Source organism: Carcharhinus amblyrhynchos, chromosome 5 (assembly GCF_965287045.1).
Source record: "Carcharhinus amblyrhynchos chromosome 5, sCarAmb.v2.hapA, whole genome shotgun sequence".
NCBI lineage: Eukaryota > Metazoa > Chordata > Chondrichthyes > Carcharhiniformes > Carcharhinidae > Carcharhinus > Carcharhinus amblyrhynchos.
The window spans coordinates 4,176,634-4,191,761 of NC_137328.1; the positions used below are offsets into that span (position 1 = coordinate 4,176,634).

Consider the following 15,128-nt stretch of genomic DNA (forward strand, 5'->3'; position numbering starts at 1 on the left):
CAATCTCTGAAAACAAGCTGGACAGCCTCGGTAACCATCTCCTTCCTTTCAACACTAGAGAAGGTTTATGTTTAATCTGATTAACGGTGCCCATTAGGTTTAGAGAGAATAAAAGGGAATATGCCTCCCACATCTGTTTGTTTGCCGTTCTGAAAATTTATTCGTAAGCATTCGGAGAAGTTGACACTGGGGAGATGAAGGGGAGAAAGTTACACAGTGACCCAGAAGGTGCTGCCTGAAAGAGCAGTGGAAACAGTCGGAACTTTCAAAAGAGAATTGGATAAAAAATTTGAAAAGAAAAATATTCACAGGGCAAAGAGCAGTAATTATTGTTCTCTCATAGAAAGGATGGGCTGAATGGAGTCTCTCTGTGCTGTGTAGGATGGATTGAATGGAGTCTCTCTGTGCAGTGTAGGATGGATTGAATGGAGTCTTTCTGTGCAGTGTAGGATGGACTGAAAGGAGTTGTTTTGTGCCGTGCAGTTTTGTAAGTCATTGGAAGGGGATTGGGTGGAAATTAGATCGCTCACAATGGGACGATTGTGAATTGGAAGCCTGTTTTGTAGTTGATTTTTCTACCGCCTGTTAGATACTAACCACCAGCTTCACCCCCCCCCCCCAGTATCTGCAGAATGCCTTCAGCTTGGACTCAGTGGTTAGATATCCTCCTCCTGTGCCTTCATGATGCTGGAACTCTGTGGCCTTCGATGGCCAAGTTTCATTAATGTTTCATGAACCAGGGCAGCCACCTGGTGATTTGTGACTGGACATCAGGCAGCGAGCGGATGGACAGCGTTGTGTGGTGAGGCCTACTGCCCAGGCCTCAATGTCAGAAATGCTGCAAAGGTTGAGAAGTCCTTTGCGATGTGCTGAGCTGCTGAAAGGTGCAACATGAATGTAAAATTTTCCATCTTTCTGGGAAAGATAAACCAACTGTTAGTGAACAGATATGAAGTGGGGCTTCCTCCACTTTCAGCACGAAGCTATGTTGTTGTGGTTAATGATTGAACCTCTTGCTGGCAATGGAGTCAAAATGAGACTCTTGACCTCGGAATGCAGGGTGTGTTTTTGTTGGCTCATGAAGTTTATTCAGTTGTGGTCACCAAAGCTTCTGAAATAATTGACAGTGAAAAATACTTTGAAACCAAAGCTCGATTTGAGGCAGTTTCTGATTTAATATTTGGGGGGGGGTGGGGGGGCCTCGTGAACACAGACTCTCACCTTGCACCCTTTCATCCAATGACACTCTTCATCTCACAGCACAGTAACACACAAAGGTATTGAATTTGCATAGCACCCTTCACCACCATAGGACATCCCAAAGCACTTTACAGCCAATGATGTGCTGTGGTAAAGTGTGCTCGCTGTTGTAATGTCGGAAATGTGGCAGTCTTTCAACATTTTTACGTTCTACACTAATAAGGTGACCAATACTGCACTCAGTATTCCAGATTGGTCTCACCTGTATAACTAAAGGACAATCTCGCTATCTTTTACATTCAATTCTCCTCGCAATAACATTCTATTAGTTTTTTGAATGAAAAGGCTGTACCTGAATGCCAGTCTTTTATGCTAGGCAGGAGAAAAGCTGGGACAATTTCCACCTTCGCTGTCTCAGATAAATCCTTAGTATCTCTTGTCAGGACAAGGCCATGAACTCAGAGGTCTTGGAGTGTGCTCATTCCATCAGTGTACACTCATTACTAAACCAGTGATGTCTGCACTAACTCACCCATGCTCATCTGATGGATGATGACCATGTACCCAAAGATCTTCTGTACGGTGAATTGGCCACTGGTCACAGCCTCCTGGGCATCTTTACTTCCTCTACAAGGATACCAGTTAGCATTATGGTGGACACTGACCCAGACAACTGGGAGACAGATTTTGATTTGATTTGATTTAGTTTGATTTGATTCATTATTGTCACATGTATTAGTATACAGTGAAAAGTATTGTTTCTCGCCCTCCATACAGACAAAGCATACCGTTCATAGAAAAGGAAAGAAGAGAGTGCAGAATGTAGTGTTACAGTCATAGCTAGGGTGTAGGGAAAGATCAACTTAATGCGAGGTAGATCCATTCAAAAGTCTGACAGCAGCAGGGAAGAAGCTGTTCTTGAGTTGGTTGGTACATGACGTCAGACTTTCGTATTTTTTTCCCAACGGAAAAATGTGGAAGAGAGAATGTCCAGGGTGCATGGGATCCTTAATTATGCTGGCTGCTTTTCCAAGGCAGCGGGAAATGTAGACAGAGTCAGTGGATGGGAGGCTGGTTTGCGTGATGGATTGGGCTACATTCATAACATAAGAACATAAGAAATAGGAGCAGGAGTAGGCCATCCAGCCCTTCGAGCCTGCCCCGCCATTCAATAAGATCATGGCTGATCTGTCGTGTCTCAGTTCCACATTCCCGCCCTCTCCCCATAACCCTTAATCCCCTCGCTTATCAAAAACCCATCAACCCACGTCTTAAAAATATTTAGCGAGGCAGCCTCCACCACCTCAACGGGCAGAGAATTCCAGAGATTCACCACCCTTTGAGTGAAGAAGTTCCTCCTCAACTCCGTTCTAAACCGCCCCCCCTTTATCTTGAGGCTGTGCCCCCTAGTCCTACTGTCCTTTCTGAGCGGGAGGAGCCTCTCCACCTCTATCCTATCCATCCCATTCATCATCTTATACGTCTCAATGAGATCTCCCCTCATTCTTCTAAACTCTAACGAGTACAAGCCCAGTTTATTCAGCCTCTCCTCATAGCTCAACCCCCTCAACTCCGGTATCAGCCTAGTGAACCTCCTCTGCACTCCCTCCAAGGCCAAAATATCCTTGCGTAAGTACGGCGACCAAAACTACACACAGTACTCCAGCTGCGGCCTCACCAATGCCCTATACAGCTGCAGCAAGACCTCCTTACTTTTATATTCAATCCCCCTCGCTATGAAGGCCAGCATCCCATTCGCCTTCCTGACCACCTGCTGCACCTGCAAGCTGGGTTTTTGCGACTCATGCACAAGGACCCCGAGGTCCCTCTGCACCGTCGCCTGCTGCAGTTTTTCGCCCTGTAAGTAATAGTCCTTCCTACCATTATTCCTGCCAAAGTGGACCACCTCGCACTTGCCAACATTAAATTCCATTTGCCATTTCCTGGCCCATTCGCCCAGCCTATCTAGATCCTTCTGCAGACTCTCCACACCCTCCGCGCAATTTGCCCTTCCACCAATCTTGGTGTCATCAGCAAATTTCGACACCCTACACTCGGTTCCCTCCTCCAGATCATCTATATAAATGGTAAATAGCTGAGGCCCCAGCACCGACCCCTGGGGCACTCCACTAGTCACCAACCGCCAATCCGAATAGCACCCATTAACCCCCACTCTCTGCCTCCTATTTGACAACCAATCCTCTATCCACGCTAACACCCTACCCCCAACTCCATGCCCCCTTACCTTCTGCAATAACCTCTTGTGAGGTACCTTGTCAAACGCCTTCTGAAAATCAAGAAAGACCACATCCACCAGCTCTCCTCTATCCACCGCCCTAGACACATCCTCATAGAACTCCAATAAATTTGTCAGACACGACTTCCCCTTAACGAAACCGTGCTGCGTCTGCTCTATCAAGCAATTCCCCTCAAGATGCCTCGCTATTTCCTCCTTGATGACGGATTCTAACATTTTACCCACAACAGACGTTAAACTAACCGGCCTATAATTCCCTGCCTTTTGCCTGGCACCCTTCTTAAACAACGGCGTAACATTAGCCGCTTTCCAATCTTCCGGCACTTCCCCGGAATCCAGCGACGTCTGGAAAATAACCACCAAGGCATCCACTATCACCTCCGCCATTTCTTTCAGAACCCTCGGATGCATTCCATCTGGTCCTGGGGACTTGTCCACAATCAGTCCCTCCAGTCTGTTGAGCACCGCCTCTCTAGTAACAATAATGTCATCGAGACCCTCCAGTCCTACCACCTTTCCATCGCTAACACCCAGCAAATTATTCACGTCTTCCTCCGTGAAGACAGAAACAAAAAAGTTATTCAAGACCTCAGCCATTTCCCCATCCCCTACCACTAAGTCCCCCTTCTCATCCTCTAAAGGTCCAACGTTCACCCTAGCCAGCCTCTTCCTTTTTATATATTTATAAAAACTCTTGCTATCCTTTTTTATATTAAGCACTAGCCCAGCTTCATAGTTTCTCCTACCCTTCTTTATCAACTTCTTTGTCAATCTTTGTTGACATTTAAACCTCTCCCTATCCTCTTCTCGCCCACTACTCTTAGCTACTCTAAACGCCTCCGCTTTTAATTTAACACTTTCCTTCACCTCCTTCGTTATCCACGGCTTATTACCTCTCCTCCTACGGTACTTTTTAACCATCGGAATAAATTCCTGCTGAGCACCAAGGAAGATCTCCTTAAAGATCCTCCACTGCTCCTCAGCAGACCTACCTTCCAACGTGTTCCCTCAGTCAACATTCGCCAATTCTTCTCTCATCCTACCGTACTCCCCTCTGTTCGTTCCTTGTGGTCTTGGGCAGAGCAGGAGCCCATACCAAACTGTGATACAACCAGAAAGAATGCTTTCTATGGTACATCTGTAAAAGTTGGTGAGAGTCGTAGCTGACATGTCAAATTTCCTTAGTCTTCTGAGAAAGTAGAGGCGTTGGAGTGCTTTCTTTTAGTGTTGGTGTAAGGGAACCAGGACAGGTTGTTGGTGATCTGGACACCTAAAGATTTGAAGCTCTCAGACCATTTCTGCTTTGTCCCCGTTGATGTAGACAGGGACATGTTCTCCTTTACATTCTTGAAGTCAATGACAATCTCCTTCGTTTTGTTGACATTGAGGGAGAGATTATTGTCACCGTGCCAGTTCACCAGATTCTCTATCTCATTCCTGTTCTCTGTCTCGTCATTGTTTGAGGTCGGACCCACTACGGTGGTGTCATCAGCAAACTTGAAAATCGAATTGGAGGGGAACTTGGCCGCGCACTGATGGCTGTGACCTCTGGAGGCTGATGGCTGGGAGGGACATTGAAAGAGATGAGCTGAAGCAGAAAGCTGAGCTTTCCCAAGTGAGGATGATGTGTGGCTTGGGGGGGGAACATACAGGTTCCCATGCACCTGCTGCCCTTGTCTTTCCAAGTGGGAGAGGTCAGAGGTTAGGAAGTGCTGTTGAAGGAGGTTTGGTGAGTTACTGCATTGAATCATGTAGATGGTGCGTACGGCTATTGCTGTGAATGGGTGGTGGAGGAAGTGAATGTTTATGGAAGGTGGGCCAATGAAACACGCCTGATAATTAAGGTATCCCTTCTGAAACTCTATGAGTTATTGGAAGAGGTGAGGATGATTGAAGAGGTTATAGGGAGAGGGAGCAACAAGGATGTGGAGGGACTTAGATACTTAAATTTGGTTGGTTAATATTATTCTGTGAATCTATTATGTTACCTCCCATTAGCTAACTAATCAATGCTTCATGGTATTAGCAGTTTTTTAGTTTTAAAGTTTATTTATTAGTGTCACAAGTAGGGTTACGTTAACACTGCAATGAAGTTACTGTGAAAATCCCCCAGTCGCCACATTGCGGGCGCCTGTTCAGGTACACTGAGGGAGAATTTAGCATGGCCTTTCAGATTGTGGGAGGAAACCAGAGCACCCGGAGGAAACCCACGCAGACATGGGGAGAATGTGCAGACTCCACACAGACAGTGACCTAAGGCTGGAATCGAACCTGAGTCCCTGGTGTTGTGAAGCAACAGTGCTAACCATTGTGCCACTGTGCCACCCACAGGTTTGCATTGCTGAGGTGATGAATAACTCAGTATGCAAGACTATGGATTTATCTGTAGTTTCTGATTCAATGCTTTTTTTTCCTTCTTGTTACCGATTCCTCCACCACTAACTGTTAGACCTGGTTCCATTTCTGAGTCAGTTATATTTTAGATTCTGGCTAAAGTGAGAAACTAAATGCTCCTACTGATATTGGAATATTTCATAAAAACAATGCTGGAAATCGGAAATAAAAACAGAAAATGCTGGAGACCCGGCAGGTGTGGCAGTATCTGCGGAGAGAGAAACAGAGTTAATGTTTTCAAGTCCAGTATGACTCTTCTTCAGAGTTAAAGTGAGGGAGACCTGATAGATTTTATATCATTCCAGAGGGGCAGAGCAGGTGGAGCAAGATAGAAGGTCAGGGATAGGTGCGTTTGTATATGTGTACAGTCTGTGTGAGTGTGTTATCCTGTTGGTGTATTCTTGTGTATGTGTACTCATTTGTATATGTCTGTGTATGTGTGCGTTTACATGTCTCTGTCCTTATGTGTCTGTGTGTCTTTATATGTCTCTGTACATGCGTGTGTGTGTTTACAGTCTCTGTGCTTATGTGTCTGTGTGTGTTTACATGTCTCTGTGCATGTGTGCGTGTTTACATGTCTCTGCTTGTGTGTGTGTCTGTGTGTTTGCATGTTCCTATGCGCATGTGTATGTGTTTACATGCCTGTGTGCTCGTGTGTGTCTGTGTGTTTGTTTGCATGTTTCTGTGTATATATGTGTGTGTGTTTGCAAGTCCCTTTGCGTGTATTAATGGCAGCAGTTGTGATCTCTGTGTAATGTTGGCAGGGACCTGTGTTTGTGGAGGTGTCCCTGTGTTGAGTAGAGATTGCTGAACCCTCACTCAATCTGGGAGTTAAGCTGTGAGAGTCCCCAGTATGGATTGATTGGGGTTCGGAACAGGACGGGTTATGGCAATAGCTGCCAGTGAGTGTTGACATGCTCACAGTCAGTGTGAAATTCTGATGGTTGGCATTTGTGACGAGAGGGCATATATGCGTTGAACCAACTCTGTGTTTATGTGAATGGGTAAACAGAAAACTCAATGAGCTATTTATTTAATCAGAGTAAGAAACATTGTGGAATTTTTCAACTGTTGAATATTTTGTTTGCATGAAACATTTTCTTAAGCTTTAGTTAGTAATTTTGGTTAGTGTATCCTTTGCTCTTTGCCCCTCCTGAGAGTTTGGTGAACTTTGACTCAAAGCTACTCAAGCTGAGCACATTTTTGTCTAAAATTAGTCTGTGATTTCCGCTGCTGTCGTTTCACATTTCTGAGAGTCCAGTCTGCCTTTCCAATCGCCATCACCTTCACTCTCCAAGTCCCTCTTGAGTTCTGCAGTTTCAATGACTGAGGTTCCCTGATGCTGTCCCACGCGTACATTGGATTCGCAGCTCAGGAACAGGCCATTTGGCCCAACTGCCCCATGCTGGTCTTTATTCTCCGCGTGAATCTCCTTCCACTCTTCTTTCTGTCGCCCAACAGCAAATCCTTCTATTCCGTTCCCCCTCATGTCTATCCAGCTTCCTCCTCAAGCACTCCCTGTGGGAGCAAGATCTGCATTCTCCCCACTCCCCATTGGAGTGAGTTCCACATTCTCTCCACTCTTTCTGGATAAAGAAGTTTCTTCTAACATAGAAATGAGAAGCAGGAGTAGCCCATTTGGTCCTTTGAGCCTACTCTGCCATTCATTTTGATCTTGGCTGATCATTGAATTAAATATCCTGATCCCCCCTTCCCCCCATATCCCTTGATCCCTTTAGCACCAAGAGCGATATCTAATTTCTTCCTGAAATCTCACAACATTTTTCACCTCAGCTGCTTTCTGTGGGAGTGAATTCCACACATTCACCACCCTCTGGGTGAAGAAATTTCTCCTCAACTCAGTTCTAAAAGGTTTACCCCCTTATCCTCAAACTATGACCCCCCCCCCCCAGTTCTGAATCCCCCACCATTGGGAACATTCCTTCAGAATCTACCCTGTCTAACCCTGTTCGAATTTTATAAGTTTCTACGAGATCCCCTCTCACTCTTCTAAACTCCAGTGAATATAATCCTAACTGATTTAGTCTCTCATATGACAGACCTGCCATTCCAGCCTGGTAAACCTCCACTGCATTCCCTCTATAGCAAGGACATCCTTCCTCAGACAAGGATTCTCCTGAATTCCCTATTGGATTTATTATTGGCTATTTTGTATTGATGATCCAAAATTCTGGTCACCCCCCCCAACAAATGAACACATCTTCCCATCTAGTCAAACCTCTCTGTACTTTTGAAGATCTCCACTAGATCACCACACAGCCCCAGCCAGTCCCCCGTCTTTTGGCAGCTGCCCGCTGATACCCCTTTCACAGGGGTACCTGGATATCCGCGTTGTGTTGTGCCAGCCTGATGGGCGAGTGGCCCTTTGTTGATTGGTATCTTCTCTTGCTCTAGGTAAACCTGTTCATCTTGCTGTCCGTTGTCTGTGTGCTCCTGAACTTGGCTGGATTTGTCCTCTCGTGCCAGAGTGCTCAGTTTGTGTCTGGCATTGTGGACTGTGAGCTGGTGAGTATGGCGGGGTTGTCTCTTACTGATTAGCAGCCAGGTTGGGGGAGGCGGGGTGGGTGGGGGGGGTGCATTGCGTGGGTGGAGGGCGTGATTGATAAGACTCTGATAGTGGAGCCAGCTCTTGGGAATGACTTGTAAACATTAAGTGTACCTTTGAACAACTGCAAGCCAAATTGAATAAGATGGGGAACCCCTTCCTTCCCAACCAAAGTCGTACATCCTCAACTGTCACCTCTGACCTCTCAAATCATGCCCCCCAATCCTTAACCCTGCCTTGGGTCACTGTCTGTGTGGAGTTTGCACATTCTCCCCGTGTCTGCATGGGTTTCCTCTGGGTGCTCTGGTTTTCTCCCACACTCCAAAGATGTGCAGTTTAGGTTGATTGCCTCTTAATGTGAAAAGGATTAGCAAGATAAATACATGGGGTACAGGGTTAAGGTCTGTGTGGGATTGTGGTTGGTGCAGACTCAATGGGCCAAATGGCCTCCTCCTGCACTGTTGGGATTCCGTGACTCTATGAAATCTCTTCTGGGGACTGCCTGTTATCCCAGCAGTGCTGATGTAGAGATGCTGGCGTTGGACTGGGGTGAACACAGTAAGAAGTCTCACAACATCGGGTTAGAGTCCAACCAGTTTATTTGATAGTAATCCCACAAGCTTTCGGAAACGGTGTTCCCTCGTCAGGTGTGTGGAAGGTTCTGATCAGAGAAGGGCATATAAAGTCACACACAGTTTACAGAATACTGATTAGAATGCATGTCTTTACAGCTAACCTGCTATTCAAGTCTTAAAGATGCAGACAAGGTGAGTGGAGATAGCACAGGTTAAAGAGATGTGTATTGTCTCCAGACAGGACAGTGAGATTTTACAAGCCCAGGCAAATCGCGGGGGTTAGAGATAGTGTGACATGAACCCAAGATCCCGGTTGAGGCCGTCCTCATGTGTGCAGAACTTGGTGACCCAGTGACCAGTGTGCCCTGATGGACACTGTGTGCCCTGATGGACACAGCGTGCCCTGATGGAGCTACTGAGAGCACAGGGTTGCCAGCCATTCGATTGGTCGATAGCTCTCTCTCCGAGGTGGCGCTTCCTCTCCCTGAGGGGCTGAAATCCCCTCCAGCCTAGTAATGGCCGAATGGCCAGCGAGTGACAAGGGGGGGAAATGTTCTTTCCATGGGTGGGCTCCCCTCTTTAACCAGGGTGGGGGTCAGAGCAGGGTTGAAGGAGCCCTGTAAAATCCAGCCCATCCAAGGTCACAGAATTACTTTGGGCGTGCCTTTGAATGACACTCCCAGTCTATTAGTCAGAGCTCCAAGCAGGAGGGAGCACGGCCTCTAATCGTCCACTTTTTGACGTATGAGTCAATAAGATAGACTTCCCGACTCCCTCAACAATTAAAAATATACCCAGTGTTTAATTCCATTTCCCTGGAGGAATATAACAGGATTGGAACCTTGCAATACCTCGTGAGGAGCTTAGCTGATGTTACTTGACATTAAAAATTAATTGCATTTATATAGCTTCCTTCATGTTGCCAAACATCCCAATTCATTTCTAAGGAGTTTTATCAAATAAAATTCAACATCGAGCTATTAAAGGAGATATTCGAACATGACACCAAAACCTTTGTCGAAGAGGCAGGTTCTAAAGAGCTTCATGATTTGATTTGATTTATTATTGTCACATGTATTAACATACAGCAAAAAGTATTGTTTCTTACAAGCTATACAAAGCATACTGTTCATAGAGAAGGAAAGGAGTGCAGAATGTAGTGTTACAGTCATAGCGAGGGTGTAGAGAAAGTTCAACTTAATGCAAGGTACATCCATTCAAAAGTCTGATGGCAGCAGGGAAGAAGCTGTTCTTGAGTCGGTTGGTACGTGACCTCAGACTTTTGTATCTTTTCCCCGATGGAAGAAAGTGGAAGAGAGAATGTCCGGGGTGCGCTGGGTCCTTGATTATGCTGGCTGCTTTGCCAAGGCAGCATGAAGTGTAGACAGAGTCAATGGAAGGGAGGCTGGTTTGTGTGATGGATTGGGCTATGTTCATGACCCTTTGTACTTTCTTGCAGTCTTGGGCAGAGCAGGAGCCCACACCAAGCTGTTATACAACCAGAAAGGATGCTTTTCATGGTGCATCTGTAAAAGTTAGTGAGAGTTTTAGTGGACATGCCAAATTCCCTTAGTCTCCTGAGAAAGTTGAGGCATTGGTGGGCTTTCTTAACACGAGATTTTAAAGTTTAAAGTTTATTAGTCAAAAGTAGATTTACGTTAACATAGCAGTGAAGTTACTGTGAAAATCTCCTCGTTGCCACACTCCGGTGCCTATTCTGTGTGAATCTGTTTCCACCACAGTCTCGGACAGATCCTAACCACTCGCTGTGTGAATCAGTCTCCACCACACTGTCAGACAGTGCATTCCAGATCCTAACCACTCGCTGTGTGAATCAGTCTGTGCGGAGTTTGTATGTTCTCCCCGTGTCTGGTGGACTTCCACCAGGGGCTCCGGTTTCCTCCCACAATCTTAAACATGTGCTGGTTAGGTGAATTGGCCATGCTAAATTGTCCCTTGGTGTCCAAAGATGTGTAGGTTATGAGGATTAGCTGGGTAAACATGCAGGGTTATGGGGATAGGGCCTGGGGAAAATGTTCTGTCGGAGAGTCAATGCAGACTCGATGGGCTGAATGGCCTTCTTCTGAACTGTAGGGATTTTATGAATACCTCGAAGTTTTGCATCATGCGAATTGTGAAATATTGCCATGTACATCAGAGTCTAGGCCTTGGTGTTATTATTACTGAGTAATCCAGAGGTGTAGGGGAATGCTCGAGGGACTCAGGTTCAAATCCCATCATGGCAGATGGTGAAAAACAAAATACATCTGGATTTAACAAGTCTAATGACGTGCATGAACCCATTGTCAATTCTGGTTCACTAATGTCCCTCAGGGAAGGAAATCTGCCTTCCTTACTGGGCCTGGCCTACATGTTGCCAGCCACTCAGTTCAAGGGCAATAGTTGCTGGCCCTGCCTGCGATACCCCAGCCGATAAATAAATAAAAGATCTCAGCTTTGCTTTTAAGGCTAATTTTGAGTTGATTGGAATCCTTTTCATTTTTGGGAATATCCTTTGATCATTCCAATTCTGTGTCTAACTTCTTAGTCCCACTTTCCATGCTTCCTAGATAGCAACATTTGTCTGCCTGTTTGACCTTGCCGTTCTCTGCTGTGTTCCACTAGGATTTCCCTTTTGGACACCATGAGATGTTGGGTCATAACCTCTGACCTCCCACCATCCCCAGAGAACCTCACAGCTAATTACCCAGAAGCACAAACTTCTTGTGGGAAATTTCCCTGTGTTCTGAACCATTTGAAAATGTGATTGAAATCATAAACTTTGGAGGGTTATGACAGGCTTACACAATTGGGTATTCAATATTTAGAAGAATTAAAACCTCCTCTAACTTCTGGGTAACCATTGATAAAGACCCAGATTGGCCACCCCATGGGACTCCCCCTACCAAACCCAGACCACCCATGGGACTCCCTACATCTCCCAAATAACCAACCTCCAATGTCCCCCCAATCCCCGACCATCCTGAAGATTCCCCCCACCTGCATGGGACACCTTCCCCTGCCTCCCACTAACTCCCAGCGGGCATGACCCACCTGAAGCCCTAGCCGACTCTCATTGTTACTCATCCCTAATTGCCCCTTGAGAAGGTGGTGGTGAGTGGCCTTCTTGAACCGCTGCAGCCCATGCTGTGTAGGTCCACCCACAGTGCTGTTGGGGAAGAAGTTCCAAGATTTTGACTCAATGACAGTGAAGGATATAGTATGAAGTCTGGATGGTGTACAGCTTGGAGGGGAACCTGCAGGTGATGGTGTTTCCATGTGTCTGCTGGCCTTGTTCTTCTAGGTGGCAGAAGTTACGGGTTCTGGAAGGTGTCACTGAGGAAGCTGGATGAATTGCTGCAGTGCATCTTGTCGATGGTGCGTGCTGTGCGTTGGTGGTAGAGAGGGTGAATGTTTGAGGCACTCGAGGGGGGTACCTGTCAATCGGGCTGCTTTACACTGGATGACGTCAAAGTTTCTCGAGTATTGTTGGAGCTGCACTCATCCAGGCAAATGGAGAGTATCCCATCACACTCCTGATGTGTGTATGTGGACAGACTTTAGGGGGGGGGGGTCAGGAGGTGAGTTACTCACCCAAATTCCCTGATCTGCTCTGGTTGGCACAGTATTTAAATGGCTGGGCCAGCTCAGTTTCTGATCAGAGGTAACCCCCAGGATGTTGATAGTGGAGGACTCAGCGATAGTAATGCCATTGAGTACTTGATCTCATCAGATTGGACAGAATTCAAATGAGTATTTGTGTGATACAGTTTTAAGTGGTGGTTGTATTAATGTCGTTCATTGGCGATCGCTGCGCTGCTGGCTGGCATTGTGTCAATGTGACTGATCCTCAAAAGACTCTGTGACGCAGGATTAGTGTTTGTAATCTAATCACTGCAGATTTATTGAGTCACGGAGCAGTTTGGTTGCCAGATAATGATACATAGAATTATACAGCAGAGAAGGAGGGCCATTCAGCCCATCGTGGCCATGCTGCTATCTCACAAAGTTTTTGAATTGACCTTTTCCGTTTTCCGCTGTGTTCCACTAGGATTTCCCTTTTGGACACCATGAGATGTTGGGTCATAACCTCTGACCTCCCAACATCCCCAGAGAACCTCACAGGTAATTATCCAGAAGCACAAACTTCTTCTGGGAAATTTCCCTGTGTTCTGAACCATTCGAAAATGTGATTGAAATCATAAACTTTGGAGGGTTGTGACAGGGTTACACAAATGGGTATTCAATAGTTAGGAGAATTAAAACCTCCTCTAACTTCCGGGTAACCGTGATAAAGACCCAGAGTGGCCACCCCATGGGACTCCCCCTACCCAACCCAGACCACCCATGGGACTCCCTACATCTCCCAAATAACCAACGCCCAATGCCCCTCCAACCCCCGGCCATCCTAAGGATCCCCCTCACCTGAATGGGACACCTTCCCCCGCCTCCCACCAACTCCCAGCGGGCATGACTCTCGCACGCACACCCACCCTTGCATAGCTTTGCAAAGTCTTCCTTTTCAAATATTTATGCAATTGCTTTTTGAAAATTGCTATTGAACCTGCCTCCATTACCCTTTCAGACGGCACCTTCCAGATCACCAGTCAAAGGCAAATTCTCTTCACCTCAGCTTTGGTTCCGATGCCTCACCTTAAATCTTAGTGCTCTAAAAACACGAGCTTTTGGAGCACTGCTCCTTCATCTGCTTCCTCACCTGATGAAGGGGCAGTGCTCCGAAAGCTCGTGCTACCAAATAAACCTGTTGGACTTTAACCTGGTGTAGTGAGACTACTTCCTGTGCTCTAAGGAAGAACAACCCCACCCTCTCCAGTCGCTCCATATTCACTGAAGTCCCTCATCTCCGCCACCATCATAACAAATCTCCTCTGCACCCTCTCCAAGGCCTTGACATTCTTCATAGAATCATAGAACCCTGCAGTGCAGAAAGAGGCCCTTTGGCCCATCGAGTCTGCACCGACCACAAACCCACCCAGGCCCTACCCCCATATCCCTACATATTTTACCCGCTAATCCCTCTAACCAACGCATCTCAGGACACTAAGGGGCAATTTTTAGCACAGCCAATTAACCTAACCCACACATCTTTGGACTGTGGGTGGAAACCGGAGCACCTGGAGGAAACCCACGCAGACATGAGGAGAATGTGCAAACTCCACGTAGACAAGCCGGGAATCGAACCCAGGTATTCTTCCTGTAGTGCAATGCCTAGAATCGGACACAATCGTCCAGTTGATACGGAACCAGTATTTTAAAAAAGGTTTAGTGCAAGTTCACGGTTACTAAACATCGACAAACATGAAATAAGTATCAGGCCGTGTGAGGCGCAGATAGTGAGTTGTTGGCTCAGGTTTCAAGATTAGTCGAAGCAAAGGAACAAGAGAATATTGGTTCTTGCACAGCGAGTTGTTGACCTAGATAGAGTGGACGTGGAGAGGACGTTTCCACCAGTGGGAGAGACTAGAACTCGAGGGCACAACCTCAGAGTGAAGGGATGCTCCTTTAAAACCGAAATGAGGAGGAATTTCTTCAGCCAGAGGGTGGTCAATCTGTGGAACTCTTTGCTGCAGAGGAGGTCAGGTTATTGAGTGTCGTTAAGACAGAGATAGATAGGTTCTTGATCGATAAGGGGATCGATAAGGGAGAAGGCAGGCAAATGGAGATGAGAATCACACCAGCCATGAATGAATGGCAGACCAGATTGGATGGGCTGAATGGCCTAATTCTGCTCCTGTATCTTTATGGTTGGAAAGGTGCTGCTTGAAAGGGCAGTGGAGGCAGTTTCAATCATAACTTTCAAAATGGAATTAAGTAAACACTTGAAGGGAAAATAATTTACAGTGGTATGGGGAAAAGAGCAAGGATTAGTACTGGGAATAGCCCAATGACAGATACACAGACACAGAGGGCCGAATGGCCTCATCTTGTGCTGCATCATTGTATGATCCTGTCTGAGAAACACCTCACTGAACTTCCTCATTCTGTCCATCATTCTCCATAGACATCAAGCCCATTAGAATCTTAGAAATGCAGAAGAAGGCCATTCGGCCCATCAAGTCTTCACTGACTATCCAACAGAGCATTCCACCCAGGCCCTAACCCCGTAGCTCCATGC

At 46.4% G+C, this 15,128-nt stretch overlaps 1 protein-coding gene across 3 annotated transcripts in view; it reads left to right on the plus strand.

Annotated features, from left to right (window-relative positions):
- Window positions 1-15,128, plus strand: part of fam189a2 (family with sequence similarity 189 member A2) — an 89,112-nt gene that overhangs the window by 28,964 nt on the left and 45,020 nt on the right. For 2 of the 3 annotated variants that reach the window (XM_080188367.1, XM_080188369.1), the window contains exon 3: window positions 8,267-8,377. The exons of the other annotated variant lie outside the window; for it this stretch is intronic. In XM_080188367.1, the coding sequence (XP_080044493.1) occupies window positions 8,267-8,377 (111 nt within the window). The remainder of the gene's footprint in view (window positions 1-8,266; window positions 8,378-15,128) is intronic. 3 annotated transcript variants of the gene reach the window in all.